Source organism: Pelecanus crispus, chromosome 5 (assembly GCF_030463565.1).
Source record: "Pelecanus crispus isolate bPelCri1 chromosome 5, bPelCri1.pri, whole genome shotgun sequence".
Classification (NCBI taxonomy): Eukaryota; Metazoa; Chordata; class Aves; order Pelecaniformes; family Pelecanidae; genus Pelecanus; species Pelecanus crispus.
This window is the reverse complement of record NC_134647.1, coordinates 71,032,883-71,051,910: the sequence shown is the minus strand read 5'-3', so window position 1 is coordinate 71,051,910 and position 19,028 is coordinate 71,032,883. Positions and strand designations below refer to the sequence as shown.

The 19,028-nt window shown below is 41.0% G+C and overlaps 1 protein-coding gene across 5 annotated transcripts in view; it reads right to left on the bottom strand.

The window, feature by feature from the left end:
* Positions 1-399: 399 nt before the first annotated feature.
* The window catches only part of PIK3R3 (phosphoinositide-3-kinase regulatory subunit 3), a 78,219-nt gene continuing 59,590 nt past the window's right edge, over positions 400-19,028 (bottom strand). For 3 of the 5 annotated variants that reach the window (XM_075710169.1, XM_075710168.1, XM_075710170.1), the window contains 9 exons: positions 10,748-10,859; positions 8,341-8,439; positions 6,700-6,880; positions 5,750-5,875; positions 4,859-5,001; positions 3,517-3,693; positions 2,585-2,659; positions 2,036-2,206; positions 400-601 (listed from right to left, as the gene is read on the bottom strand). In XM_075710169.1, the coding sequence (XP_075566284.1) occupies positions 400-601; positions 2,036-2,206; positions 2,585-2,659; positions 3,517-3,693; positions 4,859-5,001; positions 5,750-5,875; positions 6,700-6,880; positions 8,341-8,439; positions 10,748-10,859 (1,286 nt within the window). The remainder of the gene's footprint in view (positions 602-2,035; positions 2,207-2,584; positions 2,660-3,516; positions 3,694-4,858; positions 5,002-5,749; positions 5,876-6,699; positions 6,881-8,340; positions 8,440-10,747; positions 10,860-19,028) is intronic. The other 2 variants (XM_075710171.1, XM_075710172.1) reach the window with 2 other exon arrangements.

The following is a 19,028-nucleotide window of genomic DNA, read 5'->3' as shown; positions in this document are numbered from 1 at the left end:
GACATTACTGATGCCTCAGACAGAGGCTTCAAATTGTCTCTACAAGAACAAGAGAAAACAAAATCCAATTAGAAGTTCCACTGAAGGTGCCTGGCAAAAAATTATCTCCATAAAACAATGTTTTGCTTCCAGTATTTTTGTATGCATTGTGTTGAGTTTATTCCCCTCATAAGGAAACAAAAGTATCAGTGTAAAAGCACAGCTGAGCTTTTAAGGTAGCACCAGGACACCTACACCCAAGTTGTCGTCTTGTTGCTGCTAGGCCTCTTTTTGATTCACATTCACAGAATCACTTCTTGTGCAAAACAAGCAGTCTAAGGAGAAAGAATGCCCTCCAAGTTCTAATAAAAATTGTAGAAAAGAATCCAAGGTAGCCAACACTTTCCTCCTCCCCAAAATTTATCTGCAGAGAGAGGGGGGCATCTGTGCGTAGACAGGATAGGCAAGCCTGACGTTTAGGGAATCATTGTGTTGGACAAGGGATGTTTGCTGGTAATGAAGAACCAAATCCTTAAGTGTGCTGTACAGGTTATACGGTTCTGCAAACCCGTAACCTCTTGGAGTGCTGTAGATCACACAGTGTTTCACTTCTCCATCAGCTCTGCAAGGAAAGAAACCAGGAGATTTTAACATCAAAGGACAAACCCAAAGCGACAGTCTATTAACAATTAACTAATGCAGTAACCCTGCCAGTCACTAAATTACATAATAGAGGACCCAGCAGATGCAAGTTGAGGAGATTAATATAGTCTGTGAAGAAACAGTGCTTCAGGGCATGTGATTAAACACTCTTGCATAATAATCCACATAAGAGGCCTCTTCTATCCCAGCAGTACAATACCCTACTGCATTGTTCTCCAAACATTTCTTGGAAAAAAAAAAGTCAAGAGCCTAACCAAGAAGATAAGCACCTGAAGTCAGCTATGACTTTGTGCTCAACTTATCTGGAAACCTTTCCACTAAGCAAAGAAACCAAACCCCACAAATTCTTAGGACCTACAGAATATTTCTTGAAATGCAGCACTAAAAAAATGCACACTGAAGGTTAATGTTAAGCATGGCATGGGTTCAAGCTGGTTCATTATCTGAAGTCATAGCGACTGAGTCCCTAACTTGGCAAAGCAGTTACTGCAACACAGTGTTTCCAAAGCTGCTAGAAAAACTTCTCTGCCAGAAAGATCAAGTATTAGGTAATCCCTGTATTGGAGCCTATCACAATCCAAGTCACATGTAGGAACAGGTTACATTGTGCCATCCCTTTGCTAGCTTATAGTATGATACCAACGAAGCAAAAGTATCCGATGAACCCATCGCTTCAGTGACTGTGACAAATAGTATCTTGAACATAGCAGATACTACTACCTTCAGTTACCTTGAGGTGATATACCTTCACATACTCATTTCTCAGACTTGCTTTCAGAAGCAATTAACTGCATGCGAAATAAATCAGTGAAAGCCATTTTGCACTCCAGAACAGGCTTGAAGGGTTTTTAGATAATGGAAACAAAGTATTTCTGACCTCCATTACACCAGCATAAAATGAAGTGAAACACAAGAAATCAATGCAAGGCTGTGTGAATGTCATAAAAACTACCACTCACAAATAATGTCTCTTCTGAAGCTTCACCATTATCTTAAATGTACAAAAGAAAGCATCTAGAGTTGGCCATGGCTGAAAATGAGAACAGAAGATGTTACAGCTTTACAGCCCTGTTTTTCTTATTCCCTGCCAAGGAACACACGGGAAGAATATGGGAGAATTTGGCCTTAATATGACTGTAGAGCTTCAAGTTGGGATACTTCAGAATTTTGCGCTAGCTACGGTGGTGACTGAAGAGACCGCCAGGACTACAGTTACTGCACATTCAAAGCACATTATTGCAACAAAGCTTTTAGCACGCTAGCCCTCCTGCAAATACACAACATGTTCTGGCGGGTAGGCCTAGGCTAGGCCTTGCTCTTGTTCTCCAAAATAAAGAGCTGTGGTAGAGATTTATGAATTGAGTAGTTAGAACAAAAAGGAAGATAGACTTACACCACAGAACAAGCATAACATCCTTTCTTGCTACTCTCTCGAATTAAAAATGCTCCATCAGGTTTCCCACAGAGCAAGTCTTCTGCTTGGATACGGTTGAGATCCCCAACAAACCAAGTTTTCTCATCATGATGTGGAAGGTTTTCATCTTCTTCGTTCACAAAGTACGTGCTGAAAGAGAGGATAAATTTAACTTAACCAGTGGTCAGTAAAGGAGTTAATACGCAGAGCAATTTATTTTTGCAGAAATCATTCAAAGAAATACCAGAACACACCCAAATTGGGAGGTCAGGCTCCTAATGGACAGATATTAAAGGCTTCAACTTAGAACTTAATTGTTCCAACTTTGTTTAATCCCAAGTGCTTCAGCAGAGTTGCTGCCTCACATGACATACAGTTCCCCTAGAGAATTTCTCCCTTTTTCTGCAGCCCTTCCTTTTTCTGCAGTCCTTTACTGAGAAACTGTGTTTTGTATTACCAAGCCCCACAAGAGAAAACACTTATTAATGGAACACTTCTCAGTAAAATCATATGTATAACAATACTTACTCATCAATATTTTCATTTTTGATCCCCAGCCAGTCGTTTATTCGCTTCTGTCTCACCCCTTTGTGATTAAGCCATCTGCCAGAAGAAGAGAGCATTAATACATTACTTCAGAGTACATGTACGGGTTTCCTAACTGAGCAAGCTGAAGCTCAGACACAAGGTCCCACAAATAAACAGTCTGGAGCTTGGTTTGTTCTCCAGTAGTAAAAGCCATAGAAAGACCATAGGTTCCATAAGAGCACTTTCTTGCATCATCTTCTGAGATGCCCCCTTTACTGGGCAACAGCAAAGAAGCCATGAAACAATCTCTTAAATGGAAAAAGAAGAGGGTACAGCTGAGGAAGAGGTACTGCCTCTGCACAGTGCAGGCCAGAAACGATGCGGAATACAAACTGTCACAGCTGCCTGTGTCTCTTGGGAAAACAAAATAGGTATTGCCACTGGCTTCTTCTAACCTCCTAACATCACCTTCTGAGATAGTGTGTTTTTCCCTCTGTATTCTGCCAGAATCCTAGTGCACTGAATCCAGCCTAAGGACATTAGGAGCTGGGTAACAGGGATGTCAGTGAAATCAAGGGTGGGTACGAGCAACATCTGCTGCACCTAGCACAAAAAGTACTAACCTCTGTTGTATTAGCAGGCACAGGTTTTTGTTTATAACTCATTTATCTTAAATGTTTTATTTACAGGAATTGCAGAATGTGCACCTGGTTGCGGCAGGCTCTTTTAAGTCTGACAACAGCATAATAAAGGAATGAAGTCATGAAGAGGCCAACCAAATACTCAGACATCCCATGCCAGAACGTACTACCTTAGCACTCACAGAACTTCTGTTATGAAAAGAAAACTAAATTCCTATTATCCTGATAGGAGCAGTCATTAATCAGGTTCATCAGAGACACTATTCTGAGGTACAGATCAGGATTACTTACACAAGATACTGATCTCTGATCTTGCGGAGCTGAATTAGGTCAGGCTTGATACTGTTCATTTTCTTATCAGTCTCCCTGTTGTCCAGAGCTTGTTTCTTCAAATCTTGTTCCAGGCGCATTTTACTATCATGGATCTCACCCAGGCGTGATTTTAATTTTTCATAGTTCATCATTATCCTGGAAACAAGTGTAATATTAGAGAGGTGAGGTGAAACCAGTCTAGAAGGACTAAACCTTACTGGTAGCACTTTTATGTAAGAGTATCACAAGAACTACTGTAACAGCAGCAGCTCCTCCCTTTGACTGCCTCATCTTAACATGAAAATTACTGTCAGAGTGCCAGAAAAGACCTCTTGCCAGAAGGCCTACCACCCTTTTCCACAGTTTGAACTTTCAGTTTACCTTAATATATTTCCTGCTGGCAGAGATGCAGGAACAAATTATCTCTAGGAGGGTAAGCTAGAACAGATTCCTCCTTCACTGTCAGATTCACTTTTTCATATATCAATTATGCAATCCCACTATAGGTATCAGTACTAGCAAGTTTTCAAATGCAGACTTCAATTACTGATCGAAAGCTACCAGGAAGTAACACTGCCTGTCTCTTCATTCAAGATTAATTTGCAGGTTTGGTACAATTCAGGAAAATAACTTATTTCCCCTGTTAATTGATCTTTAGTCAAAACGAAGCACCACAATCCCATAGTAAGACTGTTACAGGTAACTGTTTTCAGTCTAAAAATCTCCTTGAGGTTACCCTACCATGATTCATAAAGCACTGTGTCAAGTTAGGCATTATACCTGGCATTTCTTCAAAGGCCCAGATACAGCTTTTTCTGCTAGTATCTTCACAGAAGGGCAATTTCAAATGAGGCCCTTACTGAATTTCTGTTAGATGACCACTATCCACTACCAAGTAGTGGCAATTGAATACTCATCTTTGAAAGTGACTAAAACTGACCACGGACTATGAGATTTACCAGATCTATGCCCATTTTGCAGTTTACAAGTAAAGAATTTCCTGAATTATATTCTGAGAAAATCCAAATAGACATGGGATAAGCAAATGCAGCTCTTAGTTCCTGATCCTCGTCACAGTATCTTGATTTACTGAAGTTGAGAGAGAATAATCCAGAGACCTCCCACCTCTTCTCTCTACAATGCAATTCCCTGACAGAAGAGGGCTTTACTGAAAGTTCAGACACCTTGGGGGAAGTTCTCAGAGTAAATACTGAGTTCACAAAGTGTTTTATATGATGCAATATTATATAAAAGAATTTCATGGGAGTGTCCATGTAGACACTAGTTCTCCCTTGTAAGCAAACACAACTTGAGAGCCTACCGTTCAATTTCTTTGTCATTCCCCTCTCTGCGAAATCGCTCGATGTATTCTTTGCTGTATCGCTCTTGTGAGTGGCACTGTTCCTCAAATATCTTAATAGTTTCATTAAATGCTTCAATTGCGGTCCTCTTCATCTGAATTTCCTATGTGAGGAAAGAGTCCATCATTTGTTCATGATACAGACGGCAATGCAAGACTATCTTCCCTAAACTGCCTGAGAAGATGAACTTTTCTCCCCAAGTCAAAATGTGATTAATCAGTTTTAAGTTTAGTCAAATGTCTGAGTAGAGTCAGGGAAGTACAGGGAAGACTTACTCCCTGTAAGTCTGCCCTACTGCCCCCACAAGATACCCTCAAATATTTTAGTCACATTTTCCATCGCAGTTTGCAGCAAGACTGCTAGCAAACCTCCTCCCCATACATGAACTATCTTATTTTACAAGAAGCAATCCAAATACTGTATTCACACTTCCTTAATGCATAATATTTGGTATCCGATTTGAACATGACTTCATAAAAAACCTGGACAAACACCTCTACAATTCTCACTGCAGCATACAGCAGCTGGAAATACTCAGCAGCCAAGGAAGATGTCTGCAGTGCAAAGCTTGTAAGTGATGGCCTTCTCCAACTGCTCTATCTTATACTAGGAAGCTTAGCTCCTCTTTCTTCCTTGCCCCACAACATACCTCTAGGACTATCAGCAACAAGTAATATTCACTGTTGCCATCAACTTTGAAACCACCTTACTCTATTCCACAGTTTACCAAGTTTTTTCCTTGTATTTTCTGACCTTGGACTGCCTTTATTAGCCACAATAGGTTAAAATAATTTTCTTTACTTTTTAAACAACAAAGAACAGACTCTAGAGATAACTAAAGTAGAACCAACCTGTGATGTTCTGGTATATTCTTCATACAATTTGTCATACTCTTTACTCTTTTCCTGATATTGAGCATGGTATTCTTGAAGCTTTTTACCTACTGCATCTATATTATCTTCTTTCACCAACTGATCCTGTACATACAAAAAGCCATTAAGTCTTCAAGCAAAGCAGCTTTTCTTTAAGAGTATTTGTTTGTCCACTTATGCACATCTGCATTTTACAACAGCTATTAGCATCATTTTTAGAATCAGGTTTCTACAGAACACAAACACCGTATCTAAATCCCCCTTTCTCCATGCAACAAGTTCCACAATTCACAGACAGTAGGAACTGGAACAATGGGACACCAAGAACTATGCCAAAATACTAAGCTTCCAAAAAGCACACTACAGCTTAGGTCTAGGATTGCTATTGCCTATTGGAGAATGGAGGAAGCGAATTGCTTGGAATCTGAAGTTAAAGATCAGAGTATTTTTTTTTCCAAAAAGCTCTGCAGTCCTTTCTCCTTAATGCAAGACAATGTCTCGGGCTACTGAATAAAACTTTTAAAAATACTCTTGAAAAATTTAGATAGCTATGCACACAGCAAGCAGCTGCACGCATCATATGTGCTTCAAGGGCAACACAGTCCAGAACAGTGCCCTGTGGGTCCACAAGGGTCCAAGGGGGAAAAAAAAAAAGGCTTCTCAGGCTCAAGTCTGCTGCATATCAGGGTTTCACTTCTCTATAGGACTGCTCAGATGGAGACTGGAAGCTTTATAAAATGAAGAAGCTTAAATGGCTAGACAATTTGGAAAAAACATTATTACGAGCAAAGTGAGGTCAGATGTGAAAAATCACCTTTTTTCAGTTAAAAAAAATCAGGCTTAACATAGAGAAAACAAAATAGTATACACATTTGCAATTTTTTTTCTTGTCTGCACCAATAGCTCTTGGGCTCCGATGAAGATCTTACCTGCTGGTACCGGGACACTGGATACATCAACTTCACATCAAGCTTCGGGTTATACTGAGCAAGAGACTCATTGCGGTAGTGGTTAATCAGTTCCACAACTGAATTAAATGTCAGTGGATCAGAAAAGCCATATTTTCCATCCCGATGATAAATCTTTATCAGTTTATTGTTGCCACCCTTCCTGTAAAGCGGTACAGTAATTTAGAGGTTTTACTGTGTACCTCCTATTCCTTTTCCACACTAAAGCTGCTAACAAAGACACCAGTGAAATTCCCGGGCAAGTGGCTTTGACACTATACACCTTCAGAGTGATTCTTTACATACTAGCAGATTGTAAGTTTAAGAGTCAATACACACAGAATTATCAGCAGGTATTATCTGAACAAGAGCAAAACCCCAAGTAAATTTCTTCCTATGTGTTCATTCTGGAGCCAGCTTATGGTATTTAAGACCTAGCTTTGCCAGAAGTTTTGCAAGGGAAAAAGAGGATGCTGAAGGCCAACTAAAGGAGCCACATGAAAACCCAAACCCACAGTTTCCTGCAATTTGGGGTCACTAATGGTATACAACTGAGTATACATTTATACAGTGATTAACAAGTCTTTTGAGTTTTGGATGCTAATACAGGATACACAAACCTAAACAAAATCCTTTGAGGATTACAAGATGGTTGTAAGTTTAGGACTTTACATTATCCAGATTTATACATTCTAGCAGTTTCTACAAATATAGTGCTTATTTCTTCCTTTTTTCACCAACAGACTGTTTAGACAATATCCTGTCCTTCCTGCACTCTCAGTTTTGGTTCCTAAAGACATCTGCATTCAGCAAAATAACCAAATCATGCCAAACCTTAGTGCACAAGCCACGAACTTCAAGGCAGAAGTCAAAGCAAAATTTAAACTACACCCTTGGGATCAAACCTGCCATTAAGACAAGGGAATTTCACAGCAAGATCAAATATCTACCATATCACAGTAACTCCCAAAGGTGTGCTACAAAGGTAGTGGCTTATGCGCCTTGCCTGTTTGCCTCTAACAACCAGTCTTGGGAGCCTGGCAGAGGCAAGCGGCTGGACAGGCTGGGCAAGGCACCAGCAGCTAGTCACATGAGATCTGCTGCCTAACTGCAGTAGACAGGGCTGGGGCAGCTCTGGGAAGTCTGCCACTCGCAGACAATTTTAACGAAGAAAGGAACATGGCTCCAATTCAATATTTCCTAAACTTTAGATCAGAAAGCACAAGATACTCTTTTTACAAAGACACTGTGTTCAATTCTCTAGAGCTGCATGCTCACGAGATATTCAACACTCTCCCATTAATCAAAGCCCTAGTTTATAAATACGTTTTACTGTAGCAGTTCTGAAACTAAGAAGCGCTACTGAATGGCTCTCCTCCCCGAGTCCCATCTAATCTACACAGAGATGCTTACAGTAGTGTTTAGTGAGGGACAGAATTCAATGCACAGAACAGAACCAACTATCTAGACCTGGCTATTTGCTCATTCTGTGATCTGCAATACCTTTGGGAACATCGCTCAGCTTGAGCCACATCAGCTTTACACAGCCACTGCTGTCACTGGTATAGCAACTAGCTACTCAAGGTTTTATTACTATGTGGACTACAAGCACTCAGAGCTTACCGTAATGTCAGAGTGTAGTCTCCCTGCATCTTGGTTGATGCATCGCGCACCAGGAATGTTCCATCTGGCATGTCTCGTAATTTGTCATTTACTTCTTCCCTGGAGAGTGGAAAGGAAGGCAAAATTAGAATTGTTAAGGACACGATCATCTTTGCCACAGGTATCAATATTGGAACCAGTAACACCAGCATGCGTAAGAAGTTCAATCTTCAAAATACCAGGCAATCTTTCACACTCAGCCTCCCCAGTCTTTTAGGCCATCTAAAGCAAGTCTGAACTTGTGTAGTTATACTAAAAAATAGCAGCTGCAGCCAACTGCCACTTAGGCAGAAGTCTCTGTTGAAGCAACAGTAGCGGCTGTGTCTCACAGTTCACAACCTTTCCCTGTAATCTGCTCAGGTTTTAAAGTCCACACTGGAAACAGGTGCCCTTTGAGAAGCCAGTCCCAACCTCTTAAGAAATGGTCTCTAGCATTATAGCTCAAAGGTGTCTAGAGTTTAGCCCAGTTTTAGTCTCAAGAGACTCGTTATTGGCTTAACTCTGATCTTATTTACAGCAGTTTCAAACCACTACAACCTTGCTAGCTTCAGTGCAACTTTTCCTTATTCATAACTGAAGCAAAAGAATACTCAGTCCAGAGCCTTAAGCTAAATCAAGAAATCTTTTAGTGAAAGTGAGCACCTGTAAGCATAAGAAAATTATTTCAGCTGAAGAGTTAAGCCAGGTTTGACCATTTCACCCAGATTACATATCTCACTTTGTAACAGCTCCCTCACAGGTTCTTAGAAGCACTAAGCACTTTTTAATACAATCATTTGGAAACTAAAGTTTATCAGGTAGCCTCAACACTATCTAAGTGAGGTAGGAAGCCTACTTGAATCTTACAAAGAAAAATCAACAGCAGCTTTTTTGTTCAAATACTAAGGAACAAATGTATTCTTACAAAATAGCCTTAGTTTTGATTTAGCTATCTGAAAACCATTCTGTTAGTAAAAATTACTCCTATTCAGTATCATGTGCATATCTGCTTACTCCTCTCAGAATATTTTACACATTGGACCCAGTTAACTCAAATGGCCTTCTTTTTGAATGTCTAGATATGATCTAAGGGCTTGGGCTTATGCCTGCAAGTTGCACCCTGGAGCTCATGACAAAATTTTCAGCACAAGTTCTTGACTGAAGACGATGGCTCCTGCCCTGACAGCCCGATGCAGTCCGTACCTGCTGGCTGTCAAATTAGGGTCATAAACAATTCCATCTTTACATGCGTGTGTATCACATTTTAATCTAATAAAGCCACTCCAATGTGATTTGTACTGCATTAGCTCCTGCCATCACATGCACTGTTAATTGAGGAACAAATCCACAGTCAATAAACTGATACCAATATTGAGCAGTTTTAAACAAACCCCACCCAGTGGGTTTTGTGATTAGGTTTTGCCACTCTGCTTTGATTTAGAATTAACAGAAAAACATCACTGCCGAGGGCCTTCAAAAGCAAGATCTATGCGGGTTTGCTTTATAAAGATAAGGGTGGTACAATAAAGATATGAAAACTTTATTTTCCTTCTCATAACTTCAATGAACTGCTGTGGCAAACACGCTCTTCTTGCCTCTATCTGACAAAGTGTTTCAAAGTATTATGTGCACAAGTTTGAGCAATTCCTGATCACACTCCCAGCATGCTCATGTTTCCCATTACAGTTCCAAACTCTAGACTTGTCCGAAGTGCCTTAAGAGGGAAAGAGATGACTGGACACTTCAGTTATTTTATGCAATTAAGTATATAAAACCTGGCGCTTCATTTTCTGAACCTAACCCAAGCCATCTATTTTCTCAAGCGCATAGAAAAGGGTTTCCTTAAGAGATAAAAATTTATTTGGTAGGTGTCTGTATCATCTGCTCAGTATAGCTGGTGATGGTTAGCATTTGTAAGAGCTATTTTTATACCACCATGTAATAGAAATTAATACAGATGCAATTTAAACCAAATGTTAAAGAAACCAAAAATAACAATGCAACTCCTTTTATTCTGAGCAAGCCTCCTACTGAAAGGTTGCTGAACTGCACACATCCCAGCACTGTGTGCTGACAAAACCTTATTAGCTAGCACATTCAGAAGCACTTTACTTTCGAACAAAATAATTGACTTTGTGTATCTGGAGAAATTTAGAAACCCAAAATAACTGTCACCAAGACTGGCAATATCTGCACCAGAACAGTAACAACTTAAACACAAGTCCTGAACCCAGTCGAATACTTTCATTTAGGTGCTTTGCCAAGTATAGTCCTGAAGCATTTCCCTGCCTGAAAGAGACATGTTCTTTTTCCCTTGAATTCTAACAGGTTTATTCTAATAACATATACTACTATATGTTAATCTGTATATTTTAGTAATATTGCTTACCTTGAGATGTCCCCCCAGTACCACTCCGCTTCCTGCAGAGAGAAACTGGAATTGTCTTTTATTCCATTCGTATTGACTGGAGTCATTGGTTTGGGGGGCTTTGGAGGAAGAGCTGAAAATGAAGAACAGATTAAGAAAGGTAAACAGGGAAAAAAAAAAATCACTAAACTGTTAATGAAATATGACAGTGAAAAAACAAACGTGCATCTTGAACTTGAATTTCAAGCTCTCTCAAAGTAAATGGAATTTGTAATTTCAGAGAATTTTGAAGTCAACAGCCACACTGTGATCCCAGATTCCTTAGTACTCAAACTAAACATATACTTGAGGGATAGGAAAGGGAAGGAGTATGAGGAAACATGAGTTCTTGTTAAAAGGAAGACTGGCTCAGGCATGACTACAAGGACAATCACCGCCTAAACCTCCAAAAAAGCTACAAAGGTGTATTGTGTTTGAAAGTGCACCACTGTGCACCACTATGGAAAAACTCCAGTTACTCAGGCATCACCAGTCCTTATGGCAACTTGTAAGAGCAAACTGGTGGACTTTTCTTCAGTGGGAAAAATGCTGCTAGTGAGAGAAGTGGTGGCTGGGCAGTGGTATATCCACCATAGACCCAAGGTTCACATTTCATGCTAGATTTGTCATTTAGGCCCCTGTTAGGAACAAAACCTACAACACTTTCAATACTACAGGACATGAGGTGATAAAGGAAGGGAATAAAGGAAGGGGAAAGGGGACATTAGCTCATTATTAGAGTGCCTGCACCACTTTACATAGCTGAAGTGTTTACCACAGGAAAGGGGATGCTACAAATCCCCAAAAGACAGCCAGAACTGCACATCTGTAGGCCTAGTGCACACCTGCCCAGAATTCCCCTCTTCTGAATTCAAGGCAAGCAGGCTTTTACGTCTGTTCTCAAAATAGGTTACACAATGTAAGGGCATACGATGCACTAAAGCTCTTTCTATTTGGTCAGTTTTTGCTCAAACAACTTTATCGTGCTCTTGAATGTAAGCCCTGTATCAGGAGTAATTCAGCAGCAACGGGCATGCTCATGTATTGGTAGAGACTTGTCTGTCAGCAGGAATGCATTACACTGTTTTCTTCGAGAAAGATGTCTTGAGTGCTCTCTCCTGCTTTGCAGAGGCTGAACCAAGAACACTACCACTGAAACTGAGCATTTTTCAGGCACTTCATGAGACAGAGTGTTTTACAGGGGCAGGTAACATTTGAATTTAGAGTAAGAAAGCAGCTACACATCGATTTGCTACTAGCACATTTTTAAATCAGACCCTGAACATCTGTGCTCCCAGCCCTATGCCCTAGCCATCAGATTACACAAGCATCAGCAAGCAGACCTGACACACACTGACAACAGCCATCTTTCAGACACACACAATCCCAGTGTACAAGCAGAAATACAAATAAAGGGAGCAGAAAGAAGATTTTGATCTCTAGCTCCAGTGCTGAATGGCTTAACACTGAGAGGTGTGCTACTTGGCACCATCCATCTGCTCACCTCCGAGCCACACCTCCCACATTAAAGAAGAGAAAACAGTGTTCCAACTGCAGTTCCAAATACCATTTCATGTTGAATATCTGACACAGTAACTTCACTGTTCTCAGACAAACCAGTAGATACTTTAATCGAGCCAATCTAAACTAAATCTGAACCTTGACCCAGACGTTTGCACCCTAGGGTTGCTGACCAAACACCTGATTCAGATAGCAGCATTCATTCTGTGGGAGTGAGCATTAAACCATAGCATACAGGTTCTTTTTATGGGGTGAGCTGGGAACTTTCAGGTGTGCACATATCTAGTGAGGCAATAACAGGTCTTGTTATAAAAGGAAGGTGAAAACCTTTGGATTCAGTGAAGTAGCTTCCTGGTTAGGAGGCTTTGGTTACTCCTAGTTCAACTATTACAGTTGTTTGCATAGCACCTAAGTATTTGTACAAAGCACCGCTGAGAGTAAGACACAGTTCTAACCCTACTTTGCTTGAAGATCCCAGCCCCATCCTACTTTGCAGGGTCAGAGGAGCACACATCCTGCCTAAGCCTGTAGAATCTATTCTATTTACTGTGCCCTATGCTGTTGCATCTCCCCTATTCAAAGTTCCTCAACTAGGAAGCGTCTTTAGGTCCTCTCTCCTCCCCACCGCACACCTGGGTTGTGGTACCCCATGCAGTCTAAGCAAGCAACAGGACACACACAGTGGTTCTGCGTCTCATCAGTGTCTGCACATGGCAGTAAATCCAAGTTCAGAAAACCTGTAAGTGTTCTGATCTACTCCAGAATCTTTTGTAGATTCTGAGTTACCAACAAGTGCATGAAGATTCATATAAAAAAAAAACACAACAGCATGGAGAATTTTCAGAAAGCTATACGAGCACCAGCAATTATTTCACTGGGTCTTGCAAGTAAAGGCTTGGACATATCAAAAACTTCAAGGTATTTTACAGTGTAAGAGCCTGTTTTACACTGGTAATAGGGTCTTTCCAGAAGAGGCTTTCAAGTATTCTCTAGAGTACTTGAATACTTCTCTAGCCCTCTTTGTAAGATTAAGTCTTGCTCCTTTATATACTGTGGAATTATTTAGCAGCTTTGTTAGGGCTCACTCCAAAGCACTGGGCACAGAAAAGCAAGCTAATAAACACCAGAAAAGTAAGGAAGAGGAGTTTGGACACAGAGTACTAGACATTACACCAAGTGTCCTTACTACAGGTGGGTTTTTTTCCTTCTTTCCCCTAATAGGTAGGTATCAGTTCTCACTATCAGGGGGCTGTCTGCAGAACTTCATTCTGCATGAGAACTGGAAGGAAATTCTTCCAGGGAGAAGAATAAGGCTTGGACCAGTTCCTGTAAAACCTGACTCATGGAAGCCAGTCCTTTTCACAATAGACTTTTGAAAAATGCTTTTTAATAGCTTGCACATTTTAAAAATACAAAAGTATCTGCGAGGGTGGATCCTGTTTCCAGAGAGCTATGAATCTAATTCTTTACTTTCAATACTTCAAGCTCTTTGAGTCATAATAGATTTTCCTGTCTCGGATACAGAACCAGGCCCTTGCTATTGCTTTACCCAGTAGACTAACATGCCCATCCATTTCAGTGTTTCTTGGCTACCCTCTCAGCCTGATATGACTGTAGTCTGGAGAAATGGAGAACTCACAGAGGTAGTTTAAACCCCCCCACCCAGAACCTGTGATGACACAAGGGGAGCATTTTGTAACAGCATGGCAAGTCTACTGTAACAGAGCAGCATCCACCCTACTGCTGCTCTCATAACGCTGGCCCAATGGGTTGCTAGAAGAGGCATCCTAAAATAGTTTTTACTAGCACCTAGACAGTGCTAACCACCCTAAGAGAAATCCCGTGATGTTTCTATGAGAAGCTACAGAGAGCCTGAAAGAGTCTACAGTTTTTGATTCAAATTCAAACAAATCCAGTTTTATATACCTTACTTGATGAATATTAGAGAGCTAAAACCCTACAGTAAAGTAAAATAAGGCTGGCTTGAAGTCAACAGAAATCCTTTCAAGAGCAACTGTGTTTCTTTCCATGGCACTGGATCCAATTCTGATCCAGCCACAGGCACAATCTTACTTTATCTCAAAATAAGCTCTGATTAGAATGAATGATCCTGATAGTTTCTTGCCTCCTTTTTCCTGGAAGAACATTGATCACAAGTGATTAACAGCACAATGGATCTATCTGTTCTAATAAAGAACTTGCTGCTAGCACCAGATACACAAGCATCCTTCCCCTACCATGCCTCTAGGACAGCTTTAGGGCACAGATCTTTCCAAAACCCAAAAGGCAAAAGCTCAGCTGGACCCTTCCACTGTCACATGAGTGCATTCCCAAGATCAAGTTCAGCTCTCAGTGACCACCTGGCACACAGCAATGAGAGCAGGCTGGCTCTCCCTCGCGCACTAGTGGGCATCTCTGTTTTTTCTTTCTTTAGCAACTCTAGTCCCCTCTTTCTAGCTTCCCCAAGCAGCCTAGCTTGAGCCAAATCCCAATCCTAGATCAGTGTCCCTTAGAAGGCAGGAAATAAAAAAAGAGCTGGTGATGGAGCAGAGGCGGCGGCAGCCAATGCCGGCCAGGCCCGGGATCGGATGTTGCTGACGTCAGGGCCCAGAAGGCTGCCGTGCCGGCTCCAGCAGGTAGCTTCAGCTGAGCTGCTCTGCAGAGCTGCAGCACAGGTCCTTAGAGAGAAAAGCCTATTGATTAGGCTTTGCCAAGGTAATTTTTCTGATACTTTCTTGACCGAGTAGAATTGCTTTTTAAAAAGGCTACTCAAGATTTAACTGACACAATTCCCTGAAATTCAAACCACCTCCAACACCAAGACAACCAAGAAAGCTGTCAAGTGTCTGAAGTCTAGCACCACTGTATTTTTTTAAAAATTAAAGTCTCTTGCAGAAAATATTAGGCTATATTAATCCCAAATTCAACTTCAGCAAAGTACACTGTCACTTCCATGAGATATGCACTTTTTCTAGTCAGCTTTTGAATCAAAACTTCACCAGTTTGCATGATCTGACAGCCACCGAGCCCTATGTGTGAGGGTTTTCAATGGTACTAATTCAGGAGGAGTGAAAACAGAAGAATGCCTTGGGTCTCCAAGTGCTACATCCCACACAGCACCCAGTCAAGCAGCTCATTTCTTCTCTGGCTGCAGTATTTGCATACAAAATAAACCTGCCAGTTAATTAAACTCTAATTTTCAGTTTTAAGGCAGATGCCACTTAGTCTAAGAATGGCTCCCTAACTTATTTCTTCCAGTATTTTCCAAGAGCTGCAGGCCAGATACTTAAAAGCATAGCAGGTTTAAATGCAGTATTAACTCTATCTTAGTTATAAATAATCTCAACTAGCAAGTACTCTGATAAAGTCAATTTTAAGTCACTCGGCACTTCCACGAGCTTGTTTCCTAGCCTTCTTTCTGATGCTCTCAATCTACTCTCCCTCCACATTGTGACAAGCAGAAAACAGATCAGAGGATTTTCGAGAGAGTTACCCAGCTTCAAAAAGGCTGGCATACAGTAGGTACCCTACGAACTGCAATATAAAGCTCTAGAAGGTGTCATTACTATGGAAACATGCAAGTAACCCATGGTTAGGCCAGCTAACATTTTAATGACATAGTCCTTAAGGACAGAAGGGTTTTCCCTTTGGAGGTATAGATGAAGGCTTGGAATGAAAATGTAGGGCAGCTTTTTTAAAAAACAAAACAAAAAAAATTACTCAATTTCTCAAACTTTTCTCAATTTCTCCAACACTTTTAAGGCAAAGCCTCAAAATTTTTCCCTCTCTCAATAGTCCCGTACTTGTCCCTGCTGCACGAGATCCCCTCAAGACACCCAAGAAAAAAAGCACATGCTGAACAAAGGTGCTTTTTGCACACAATTTCCACAAAATGGTGTACTACGTGTGCAAGCCAGGGCAGTAAGGCACCATGCTTTTGCAGAGATTCTCCAGCTGACAAAGCGGAGGGTCATGCGCACCTGCTGACAGCAGTTCATTCCCCACCACTGGCAGGTAAGTTATCTTGGCAGCTCCACATCTCTGCTCGTCAGTTCTCTTGCCAAGACCCCTTTCGCAAAGTACTGAGCACCAATGCCCTTCGAAGCTGCCCTTCCTCAAAGGCCAGCTAACACGCACTGAGAACTCCTCAAGGGACGGAGAAGGAAGCTACTCGATCACATTATTGCTGGCCACAGAACCTCAGGCATGCTCACATTTTCACTCTCCTCCCCCAAAACAGGCGAGATGCCAAAGAGTAAGACATGTTCAAAGAATTGAAGTCTTTCAATATCTCATTACAGAGAACAGCAGACAAGTTGGCAGAAAGCCAGGCAGGCTTCCAATGAAAACACTCCCATTATAGCTTTGCTTGTGTTTCTATGAACTTTCATAAAAACCAACACCTTAAGAAATATTTCAGTTTTGATTAATTGGCTTTTTTGATAAAGATCTGTTTTGTTTGAAAACTCCCCAGCTATCCAGTCCTCTCCCACACCTCCCAACCACTGTTTCACCTCCTACAGCCTGCCAGACTTCTGTTGCACTCTGTTCTTCATGAGCATCCACAGCTACTGCACAGGTTAAAAGATTATCCACTGTGGGATACCTGCAGAATGGTGGACAACAACAGTGTGTGAAAAGGCTGGCTCAAATGCAGAATTCTTTTGGGCATTTCACAAGCACCCCTCACTACTTTGCAAGGCTTGTTACTTCATGGGCTGAGACGGAAGAAATGGAACATGCCCGCTGCCAGATAAATGACATTGGGATCTCCGATTTCTGTATTATAAAGTAACACAGCATCTCCTCTTCATTCTAGCCTTTGCATGAAGTTGCAAAGCCAAAAAACCCTCAACTTCCCAATTATTTTCACTGCTCGATGAAAAACAGTTTTCCTTTCAACCCACACCATAGGGTAACAGCTGCAAAGCTACAGAGGTCAGTGGTTCCATGATCAACAGGGTTGAGATGACTGTCCCAAAGTTAACATGAGGAAGACAAAAGCCCCCTTTACCTACCAAGCATAATTAGCACACTATTAATAAGCTGGATACATTTTAGAACTTTTGCCATGTTTCATCACTCAAAGATTGTCACTACCCAGCATCCCATGCTCAGCTCACTTCAGGAAGGAATAGCTTTATCTCCTAGCCAGTAGGCCCAGGCTTTTACCAACTCTTTGGATGAAAGTCTGCATCAGACATTTTATTGTCCATGAAAATCTGAAATATTTGATAAGAACAATTGTACTTTATAGTATCCAATGTCAGGTCTAGAAGACTATACGATAAAAGTAAATATAAAATGCAAGGAGCAAGTAGATTATCCTTTTCGCTTATTAACTGAAGTAGTTCCTCATCTGCCTTCACAGAAGAAATACCACAGCAAGTTTCCTACCCCTCCACAGGTAGAGTCTTCAAATGGCTATTAAAAAAATACTCGTTGGTCAATACATGGAAATAGATTTTTAGATAAGAGTAAGGAAAACACAAAATTTAGCATAAGCACAGAGCTACAGTGATTGAGAACTAAGAACTAGCTTTTCATTGTGGAAGATGGAGAATGGAGTCAGGCCTCAGCAGTGACACACTATGGCTAGGAGACCTACTAAAGCCAAAAGAAAAAGCCATTTTAAATGAAAACAGCCCAGGGCTGTTTTCCCCAGATATTTCAAAGACTAACCATCCATCCAGGCATCAGGTACAAAGCTCATAGGAGAGCCAATTCACAGAAATAATCAGCGCTACCAAGAAGTTTGCTGCACAAGAGCCTACTTAAAAATAATAATACATCTGTAAATTCAGGTTAGTCTTGGTGCTCTAAGCAGAGTTTTATTTCAGCTTACCACTAGCTCACATCTTTCAGAGCAGTATGTAAAATTGTTCCTGATACAGCACCTGTCCTTGTGCTACGTCAAAATATTTTCTAGTTACCAAAGTAGAAATATTTCAACACCACCTAAATTGCTAACAGAGAGCCATCTAAATCAAGATCAAGGTGCATTTCAAATCAACACTCCAGAAGAAACTTGAAGGTAGAAAAAGTATTCAGAGGGAAACTGTTGTACATTGTGTCACACATCATCTTTTCTAAGAACCTTGATCTTGAAGGAAGTTCCACCGAGGCAGAAGTCCCAACCCATGCAGTCCTACACAGTGTCCTCAGCAGAAGCTGAGATTCAGAGCAGACATGGAGCAGTCTAGCCAGGCTCAGGCTGCACAGCCATTGCTCATGCTGAGTTCTCAAGGTGTAACAAAAGAAATGGATTCAATCTCCTCACTCAGGTACACTGTGATCTTCAAAATATTTTAATGAAATCCATTTCACAGCAGCAGTTTGACTTCTTTCACTGTCCCAAAACTTTTCAGTGAGACTACACTGTACCCTTTGAAATGGAAAAGATCTTAAACATTCATCTCATTGATTCAAGCTTCCTTGTATCCTCCAAGAGACTACTTTTGGAGACAGGAGATGAATCAGAGTAAAGATGCCACAAACACCAAAGACTTCTAATTTGACACTTGGGAGCAGCTCCTCAGAGCACCAACAATCTAGATTCCTATGTCCCCAAGATGACTACACAGGGCACTGCAGCATGAGTACTGACAGCCTGGGAAATTTAATTGTAATGTACAAATTTGGGCTGTAACAGACAACAGCACTTACATACACAATATTGCCAATGAACTTCTCATCCATCTCACCTCTAAAACATTTTCCTGGGGCAGGTGTTGGAGTGTAA